Source organism: Uranotaenia lowii, chromosome 2 (assembly GCF_029784155.1).
Source record: "Uranotaenia lowii strain MFRU-FL chromosome 2, ASM2978415v1, whole genome shotgun sequence".
Lineage (NCBI taxonomy): Eukaryota > Metazoa > Arthropoda > Insecta > Diptera > Culicidae > Uranotaenia > Uranotaenia lowii.
In genome coordinates, this window is record NC_073692.1 from 406,969,416 (window position 1) to 406,979,587 (window position 10,172).

At 33.2% G+C, this 10,172-nt stretch overlaps 2 protein-coding genes across 2 annotated transcripts; one reads left to right on the forward strand and one right to left on the reverse strand.

The window, feature by feature from the left end:
* Window positions 1–263: 263 nt before the first annotated feature.
* Window positions 264–9,895, forward strand: LOC129744478 (zinc finger protein 264-like). The gene is made up of 7 exons (XM_055737006.1): window positions 264–383; window positions 800–1,243; window positions 1,301–2,095; window positions 7,967–8,377; window positions 8,441–8,744; window positions 8,805–9,391; window positions 9,458–9,895. Exons 1-7 carry the CDS (start codon window positions 381–383, stop codon window positions 9,818–9,820), a joined length of 2,907 nt encoding a protein of 968 aa, XP_055592981.1. The 5' UTR covers window positions 264–380; the 3' UTR covers window positions 9,821–9,895.
* Window positions 2,846–3,770, reverse strand: LOC129744479 (transmembrane protein 60). Its single transcript, XM_055737007.1, has 2 exons — window positions 3,634–3,770; window positions 2,846–3,569 (listed from the first exon to the last, which is right to left on the reverse strand). The coding sequence occupies exon 2, from the start codon at window positions 3,535–3,537 to the stop codon at window positions 3,094–3,096; it is 444 nt and encodes a 147-aa protein (XP_055592982.1). The 5' UTR covers window positions 3,538–3,569; window positions 3,634–3,770; the 3' UTR covers window positions 2,846–3,093.
* Window positions 9,896–10,172: the final 277 nt, after the last annotated feature.

Consider the following 10,172-nt stretch of genomic DNA (forward strand, 5'->3'; position numbering starts at 1 on the left):
ATTTTAGCTTTGCATTGCCCCTTCTTTTTCAACTGCAGTTTGCTGTAGTTCTAGCACGTTCTATATATAGATTGAACTCATAGTCATATCTTTAATGCAGGTTTAGCCTTTTGATCCTATTAAATTTTAATAATGATCATGAGCTTTATTACCAATTCTAATTTCATGAAATATTTCATTCATTGTACCGACAACTTGATCGAATCTTTTTACATTGAACACCCCTAACACAAATTCAGCAGCCATCTCTTTCTCACTCTCGCCGAGCCTTTCCAGTTCAGTCTGCATGTCAGACGACAATGCTGACAACGTTCTGCAATAAAAATTCTCAAAATCGATATTTACAATAGTGAGGAAGTGATATTTTGGGCAGAAAAACCATGGTAAGTAGCTATTGATGATGAAAAACGAAAAATCCCCGAAGTTTTTATCAATTTAGACCTAGAGAAGGATTTTTCATCTTGTTCGTCAATGTGAAATTTCATTTTTTTAATGGCGTCGTCCCCGTGCGTGTGTTGTCCGGGCCGAATGACAACTGTGTTAAGAAAGAGACGGGATGGTAAACAAGAACGAGATCGCGATGCATTGTTTTCATTTTTGATTCCTATTGGAATTTTTGCCAATTTGGTTGTACAGTAGGCTGTAAAATAATTAACGCATTCGAATTTAGAAAATGTTTGATTAAAGTTGTTTTTTATGTCAGTAAATAATATTCATATAAGTGAAACAAACGAAATTTATTTATCATGTTCAATTCAATTTTGAAGATTTCTGACCAAAAAAAATATTCTTTTAACAGATGCTAAGTGAACAGGCGGTCATCCTGACGACCGAAGATTTGGCTCACACCATTGAGGAAACGATTCACTACTGCTACGTGTGCAATACACCGGTGTCGAACTCTTCCAATGGGCTGTGCCAGCTGTTCCCGGATCTGGATGAAGACGATGAAGCACTCAGTCCGTCCGTCATTTTGGCCAATCTGCTTCAAATTGACATCTCCCCTGAACTGTCACATTCCCAGGCCATCTGTCTGGGATGCAATTTGCTGTGCAATGAATACCAACAGCTGATCGATCGCCTCGATGCCATAAAACTGCAAATGACGGTCAGCTACAACAGCACGGTCACGAAGCTTGCCGCCAGTTTAACGGCCAAAGAGCTGGTCGATGCCGAAGCGGAAGCTTTGGATGACTCGAGTATCTCACAGGACCTAGTGCTTCAGGATTCGGATACCGATATTGTAAGATTGAGACTTTAAATTATTGATCGTCGTTTATTGTGTCTTTTTTCCTCCTAGATTGGCATTCAATTCTCCGAACTAACAAACGTGCTCCAACATTCTGAATCAACCGTAGAGGGTCACCAGATGTCCGAAACCGATGCAAATGCGGCTGAATCTATCCTAAGTAAAATTCAATTCATTCCCAGCAGTTCACTCGATTCGATTCTCCTGGAATCTTCATCACCGCCTAAATCGAACTCGCGTTCAATCATTAAAGTTATCCAAAAAGCTCCAACCCAACCGACAGCAACGGTCACATCTGAGTCGATTGATGCCGGCTCCATGTCCGGATCGTTGTCAGCCGACATGGACATCTGTGACGTTCCATCGTCCACGATCAAGATGGGGCAAATCTTTGAGGACCAGAGGCGAATCTTCCCAGCAAAGCTCTTTAATGAAAATAAACAAAGAACAATCTTTGCGGACAGCAGTGACGGAAATATGGTGGAAATCATCAGCGATGATCACTCAGTGTCCGATTACATCTACGAAAATGTGATCGAAGAAGACGAGGTCAGTGATGGGGACGGTGAAGACGGCGAAACAACAACAACAGACGACATTATCATAAGGGAAGGCCAAGCAGGAAGTAGTAGCTCGCTGCTATCCGTTGTTGATGGTGGTGAAAGTGAGGAGGAATCGTTGACCAGAACTTCTTTGGAAAATGACTCGAGACCTCCGGATTTTATTCTGAGTGCCAGTGATGATCAGCTGGGTCAACACGAGGAAGTGGTGCTTGATAGCAATGCTCAAATTTTGATTGCTGCTGCAAATGAAAGCTTAAGGCGGCTGAAAACGAAAGTTGAATCGGTAAGTAGCAAAAATAATGACTACAAAAATGACAGAAACTGACACAACTGAAAAAAAAACCAAAAATTTAATAATGACAAAAATAGGAAAACTGAAGGACTAAAATGACAAAAAAAATCAAAAACGATTAAAATTAAATTACAAAACTGACATGAAAGGGGAAGGTATAAAGGACAAAAATCACTTCAAAAATACCAAAAATGTAAAAACAAAATCAAAAAATGCAAAAAAAAAACAACTAAATAATTATTTTTTTTAGCTGAATATTGTCTGCAAATCATTTTTGAGTTACTATACCAGGTTTCCAAAACTATAAACCTGTACAAATCGGTTAAGAAACAAGAAGTCAGATACAGCGGTTTTAAGTGTTAATTGATGCTTTCTTAAAGTTTAATGGGTATAAAATGTATCGATTGGTTAACTCTATAGTGGATTGTGATGCCCTTCAAAATGAGTTCGACTGATTAAATGGAATGCTTAAAAATTTGAATGCATCAAAGTGTCTTTAAACTAGGTTCTAACTACGGTTTAAGTGGCTCTTCATTTGAAAGAGTTAGTTAGTTAGTCCAAGCGTTAAAAATCTTGGAGTTAATTATGACCAAAAGTTCTCTAACACTGAGCACTTTGGCCAGATTTCCATAGTATCAAAACAATCTTATCAACGAAAAGGCCATGACTCACTACAACGGAACAGGGAGGACCTAACTTTCTATCAGGAATTCTTTTCTTTTGAAAAATTGGTTAACCTGATAGAATCACGAAAGCTTAATTTATTCATTTTTGCCATATCCTATTCCGGCCAAATATGATACTTTTCCAACCGTTGTCCTATTTGCTAAACGTTTAAGTCTTGTGAATAGAAGCTAAATATTTGTATCTTACATTAACGAAGAGAATCGATCCGTGTGGTTCCTTCTTCCACATTAAGCCGGAGGTGTCGCGTCTCAAACCGTCTCCAGTGGGTAGGGTGAAACTCACAGCTTCACCCGAACGTATCCCTAGGACGAGGCGGCCGACGAACTGGCAGCTGCCGCAGCTTGACGATTGCTCTTGTTCGAGCTGATCGACCTTGGCTTCGGTTGCAGATTGGTGGCCATGTAGAAGATTAGCATTATTAGCAGCCCCCAGATCGGTACCATCATGGCGTACAGCGGGATCGAGTTGTACTCCAGCTTCAAGCAGATGGCAATCTGCGACAGGATTTTGAGTAGTATTCCGGCTACATAGTACTCATAATGGCGGAACGAGATGATCCGGTTAGCGTGCTGCCGCTGAATGATTTCGATCACCACCCACGTTATCAGGATGGTGTCGTACAGCCATAGGGGAATGAAAACGATGAACCAGTTCCAGTTGATGCGACTTTCCAGCCGCAGACAGAGCAGAATCAGGAACACCAGCAGGATGAACCAAGTGAAAAGTGCTCGCTGCACGAAACCCATCTTCCGGCGACTGTTTTATTGATTTCCTTTTTCTGGGTGTCACGTTAAAATTTAAATTATTAACATTGTTATTCGACACAAAGATTACTTACTTACCTTCAGAACGTGTTCAAACTGGGTTTATTTAAGCTTTACTCACAAAATTTCCACATTTTCAGCTGATTGAATCCAATCTGCGTTGGAAATTTCTTTACAGGAAAACAATGTTTTTGTTTTCGTTTTCCAATTGCAAGACCGATTGGGACGAAAATCCAATTGGATTTCAGTCAGTTGTGCCGAATGCATTCAGCTTGTGTCGGTACAAAGCTTGAAATATTGCACTTGGGGTGAGTCGCCAATTTTAGGAACGATTTTGATGTTTTGAGAGAACTTTTAAATATTGTGCAGCTAGCATAATAAATCATGGAACAAATTTTGTTTCGAGAACAAAAAAAAAAGAAAAAAAACAGTGGTACGTTTACAAATTTTCAATCGCATTTGTAGAGTCAAATTTATAACTGATTTTAAACATCAGAAACTAAAACACATGAATCGAAAGTCAAAAATAGAAAATCTGAAAAGGAAAAAATATCTTTAAATTTCGATTTTAAATCTTTGAAATCCAAATTTCAAACAAAATGTTAAAGAAAAAATAGAATTTATTTAATAAAAATATTTTAAATGTGAAAAAAACAGTTGAAAATTCGAAAATGAACAATGGAAATTAAAAATTTTAATTGAAAATAATAAAACGGTAATCGAAAATCAAAGAAAGAAAACAGAAAATAGGAAATAGAAAACAGAAAACTGACAACAGACAACAGACCACAGAAAAGAGAAAGTGGAAAAATGAAAAAAGAAGATTAGATTTAGAATTATTTTTTTTTTTTTAATTTTTAAAATTTTATTTAAAAATTTAAATGTTAAAAAATTTTATAACTTTAAAAATTGAAAAATTGTAAAATTGAAACATTTAAAAATTGAAAAATTAATAATTTAAAAAATTGCAATATTTAAAAAATTAAAAAATTTAAAAATTTAAAAAATTTAAAAATTTAAAAGATTAAAAATTAAAAAAAAAGGAAAAAGTGAGAAAAATTGGAAAAATTGGAAAATTTGAAAAACTTGGAAAAATTAAAGTAATTGGAAAAACTGGAAAAACTGGAAAAGTTTGAAAAATTGGAAAAATTAGAAAAATTTGAAAAAAATGGAAAAAATAGAAAAAAATGGAAAAATTTAAAAAATTAGAAAAATTTGACAAATTTGACAAATTTTACAAATTGGAAAAATTGGAAAATTGAAAAATGTCGAAAGATTGGAAAAATTGAAAAAATTGGAAAAATTGGAAAAATTTGACAAAATAGAAAAATTGGAAAAATATAAAAAATTAGAAAAGTTGGAAAAATTGTAAAATTTTGAAAAATTTGACAAGTAGGAAAAATTGGAATAAAAGGACTTATTGGAAAGATTGGAAAAATTGAAAAAATTGGACAATTTGAAAAAAATTGGACAATTTGAAAAAAATTGGGAAAATTAAAATAGTAATTGGAAAAACTAGAAAAGTTGAAAAAATTGGAAAAATTAGAAAAATTGAAAACATTGGAAAAAATTGGACAATTTGAAAAAATTGAGAAATTTAAAATAGTTTTTGGCAAAACTGGAAAAGTTGGAAAAATTGGAAACATTGGAATAAATTGGAAAAATTGGAAAAATTGAAAGATAAGAAAAATTGGAAACATTGGAAAAAATGGAAAAATTTAAAAATTAGAAAAATTTGACAAATTGGAAAAACTGGAAAAGTTGGAAAAATTGGAAAAATTAGAAAAATTTGAAACATTGGAATAAATTGGAAAAATTGGAAAAAATTGAAAAACTAAGAAAAATAGGAAAAATTGAAAAATTAAAAAAAAATGGAAAATTTGAACAAAATTAGAAAAATAAAAATAATTGGAAAAACTGGAAAAGTTGGAAAAATTGGAAAAATTAGAAAAATTGGAAACATTGGAAAAAATTAGAAAAATTAGAAACATTGGAAAAATTGGAAAAAATTGAAAAAAATAAGAAAAATTGGAAAAAATGGGAAAAATTGGAAAAATTGAAGAAATTGGAAAAATTGGAAAAATAAAAAAAAAAATTGAAAAATTAAAAAAATTGAAAAAATTGGAAAAATTTGAAAAAAATGGAAAAATTAAGATACATAATTGGAGTAGTTTGAAAATTGGAAAAAATTATAAAAATGAGTTAAATTAGAAAAAATTGGAAAAATTAAAAAAAAAATGGAAAAAATTGGAAAATTTGGAAATATTAGAAATAATGGAAGACTTGGCAAAACGGAAAAGTAGGAAAAAATAAAAAGGTTGGAAAAATTAAGAAAATTGGAAAAATTTGACAAATTGGAAAAATTGGAATGATTGGAAAAATTGAAAGGAATGGAAAAATTGGAAAATTTGACAAAATGGAAAAATTGACAAAATAAAGATAATAAAAAAATTTAAAAAATTGGAAAAATTTGACAAATTTGACAAATTGAAAAATAGGACTCATTGGAAAAATTGGAAAAAAAGGGAAATTTGAAAAATTGGAAAAAATGGAAAAATTAAAATAATTGAAAAAACTGGAAAGGTTGGAAAATTGGAAAAATTGGAAACATTTGCAAAAATTGGAAAAAATGAAAAAATTGAAAAATTAGAAAAATTCAAAACATAGAAAAAGTTGGAAAAAATGGAAAAATTAAAAAATTGGAAAAATTTGACAAATTTGATAAATTGAAAAAATTGGAAAAATTAAAAAAAATTGAAAATTTGAAAAAAATAATAATAATAAAATAATAAGAAAAACTGGAAAAGTTGGAAAAATTGGAAACATGGGAAAAAATTGGAAAAATTTGAAAAAATTGATAAAAAAAAAGAAAAATTGGAAAGATTGGAAATATTAGAAAAATTGGAACAATTGGTAAAATGAAATAATTGGAAAAATTGGGAAAATTGGGAAAATTGGAAAAAATTGGAAAAATTGTAAAAATTGAAAAAAATTAGAAAAATTGGAAAGATTGGAAAAATTAAAAAAATTTAAAAAAAATTGGTAAAATTTCGAATTGGAAAAAATTGTTAAAATTGGAAAAATTGGGAAAATGAGAAAAATCTGAAAAATTGACAAAATGGAAGAATAAGAAAAATTAAAAACGTTGGAAATATTGCAAAAATTTAGAAAATTGGAAAAATTTGACAAATTTGACAAATTGGGAAAATTGTAAAAAAGTAAAGATTAGAAAAATTAAAAAAAATTGAAGAAAATGGAAAAATTGGAAAATTTGACAAAATGGAAAAAATGGAAAAATAAAAAAAATTAGAAAATTTGGAAAAATTGGAAAAATTTGACAAATTTCACAACTAGTCAAAATTGGAGAAATAGGACTCATTAAAAAATTAGAAAATTTAAAAGAATTGGAAAAATTAAAAAAAATAGAAATTTTGAAAATAATGGAAACATTAAAATCCTTGGAAAAACTGGAAAAATTGAAAAAATTAGAAAAATTTGAAACATTGGCTGGAATTGGAAAAATTGGAAAAAATTAGAAAAATTGAAAAAAATTAATAAAATTGGAAGAAATTGGAAAAATTCAAAAATTTGGAAAAATTGGACAAATTTGATTAATTGGAAAAATTGGAAAAATAGGACTTATTGGAAAAATTGGAAAAATTTAAAAAATTGGAAAATTTGATAAAATTGGAAAATTAAAATAATTAGAAAAACTGGAAAAGTTGGAAAAATTGGCAAAATTGGCAAAATTGGAGAAATTGGAAAAATTGAAAAAATTAAGAAAAAATCGGAAAGATTGGAAAAGTTGAAAAAAATTGGAAAAATTGTATAAATTGAAAAAAATTAAAAAATTGGAAAAATTGGAAAAATTAGAAAAATTGGAAAAATTGGAAAAATTGTTAACTTAAAAAATTTAAAATTTAAAATTTATTATTGAAAATTTCAAATTGATAACTGAAAACTGAAAATTTAAAATTTTAAATTTTAAATTTTCAGTTTTCATTTTTAAATTTAAAATTTTAAATTTTCAGTTTAAATTTTTTAATTTTAAATTTTTCAAATATTTCCATTTTTTCCAACTTCTCATATTTTTATGAAATCTGAATCTGAATCTGAATCTGAATCTGAAATCTGAATTTGATTCTGAAATCTGGATCTGAAATCCGAAATCAGAATAGAAATCTGAATCTTAAATCTGAAGCTGAAATCTGAATCTGAATCTGAAACCCGAATCAGAATCTGAAATCTGAATATGATATCTGAATCCGAAATCTGTATCTGAAATCTTAATCTAAATTTAAAATCTGAATTCTGAATCTGAATCTTAAATTTTTAATCTGAATCAATAATTGAGTTTGCAATTTCTAAAAAAAATGCTCATAATTAAGTTTTTTCTACGTATTTTTCACAGCTCTTCTTCAAAACGTCAAACAACTACTACTGCGCGCTGTGCAGTTCCGCCGGAGGTCCGACGTCGGCCCACAACGTCAAAACGATCGTCATCCACCTGAAGACCGATCACAATGAGAAGATTCTGATCTGCGAGCACTGTGATAAGGTTTTCCGAAAACGCACCGAGTACAACGAACATCTGGATCAGCACGTGGCATCGGAGATAAGCGGCGACTTCCGGTGTGACGTTTGTAGTAGTAAATTTGGGAACATAAGGGCGCTCCGGATGCACCGGAAAACCCATGTGGCCGTCCAGAAGGTGTGGTGCTGTGAGGTTTGCCAGAAGAAGTACAGCTCCAAGAATCTGCTTGACGAACACATGAACATGCATTCGGGGAAAAGACCGTTCAAGTGTGCCGAATGTCCGAAGGTTGGTGAAGTTTTGAAAGTTTAAATTACAGAATTATTCTAAAAATGTTTACTATTATTGTAGGATTTCGCCTCGAAGTACACCCTATCGGCTCACATGAAAATTCACCAGGATCGGGAACGAATGTACACCTGTAAGGTTTGCGACAAGGGCTTCTTCAGCCAGAACAATTTGATTCAGCACGAGAAGATTCACACCGGGGTGCGGGATTTCGTTTGTCCGGAGTGTGGAAAATCGTTCATGTCCCAGCACAATCTGGACATTCACAAAATTGTGCACCTCAACTACAAGCCGTTCATCTGTCGGACGTGTGGCAAGGGCTTTGCCCGGAAGGCCGAAATCAAGGATCACGAGCGAACTCACACAGGTATGTGGTTAAAAATTGTTTACAGAAAACCGTTAATTTTATTTGTAAAAAAAATTCCAGGCGAGCGTCCCTTTGTATGTGAAATTTGCGACGCCAGCTTCTCCCAAAGATCGAATCTCCAGTCACACAAGCGGGCAACGCACTTCAACGATAAGCGCTACAAGTGTGATCTGTGCAATCGTTGCTTCAAACGACGTCGGCTGCTAGACTATCACATTAAGGCATGCCACACAGGAGAGCGCCCGTATCGATGTGACATTTGTTCGGCCACTTTCGTTTATCCGGAGCATTTCAAAAAGCATCAGAAAATTCACACCGGAACTAAACCCTTCGCTTGTGAGGTTTGTGGCAAGTCCTTTAACAGTCGGGACAACAGGAACGCCCATCGATTTGTGCATAGCGATAAGAAACCCTACGAATGTGTCACGTGTGGAGCCGGATTTATGCGTAAACCACAGCTCTATTGGCATATGCAACAGAGGAGTCATTTGAACGATAAGATAGTCGTAAATCAGCCTCGCATTACCAGCGAAGATATGCTGGAGTTCGATACGACCACCGATTCGATCGGCGATCCTCTCGAGTATGATGGAAAAGATTTTCTGGATGAGAACGTCGTGGACGTCGTTGAGTTTATGCGGGATGAGGTAAGCAATTTAGTCCCCTTAAATTAGATTTTAATCCTAAATTCTAATTTTTAATCCCAATTATAGTATTACAGCGCCGGGGAAGAGATCGAAGTCGAAGAAGAGGACATCATCGGCGTCGGAGAATCAAATACCGTCGATAACGACGGCACTACGACGACGACAACCTTAATAGCCATGCCAGTAGTAAGCTCCGATGATGGCGTTACAACCCATCACCAGCTCCAGCACGGCACCGCCGTTGAGCTTTCGGAATCCACGGCGCTGCTTGCGGCTTCCGACGGTTCCGATGGCACCACCGCCTTCATCGATGAAGCGGACATCATCGAGCACCACCGGACCCAGGACGGGATGCAGCTGGTGAAGCTCAAGATCACCAACTCGGGCCTCAAGGATAGCATTACCTGGGTCAATTTTGTTTCTCAGTGAGAAACTTTACTGGGGACAGCTGGGGAGAAATTAGTATTTAGTGTAAACTTCCAAAGAAGTAAAACTTAGGCGTTTTGCGGAAATAAAGTTTATTGCAGTTTTTGCAATTTTTTCTCATTCTGATGTGTTTAAGTATAGATTCGAATTCCAGAGCGCTAAGCTGTTTTCCATTGACATTCTTACTCAATGAATCACTGGAAATTTTAGACAATTTTCCCATGAGGGATAAATCATTCTTATGGATGAAAAAATCACGAAACAAAATCCCATGACTAAAAGAAATTCTCTCGAACGGTTATAATCTACAAAATATATGAACATTTCATACGCCTCATGAAGCATAAAAATTCTA

Bases quoted from the DNA above. Each gene is read 5' to 3' on its own strand.
- LOC129744478 (XM_055737006.1), top strand. The intron at 2,096-7,966 runs GTAAGTAGCAAA...TATTTTTCACAG, and splicing joins TGAAAACGAAAGTTGAATCG to CTCTTCTTCAAAACGTCAAA. The intron at 9,392-9,457 runs GTAAGCAATTTA...TCCCAATTATAG, and splicing joins TTGAGTTTATGCGGGATGAG to TATTACAGCGCCGGGGAAGA.
- LOC129744479 (XM_055737007.1), bottom strand. From the start codon at position 3,537: ATGGGTTTCGTGCAGCGAGCACTTTTCACTTGGTTCATCCTGCTGGTG.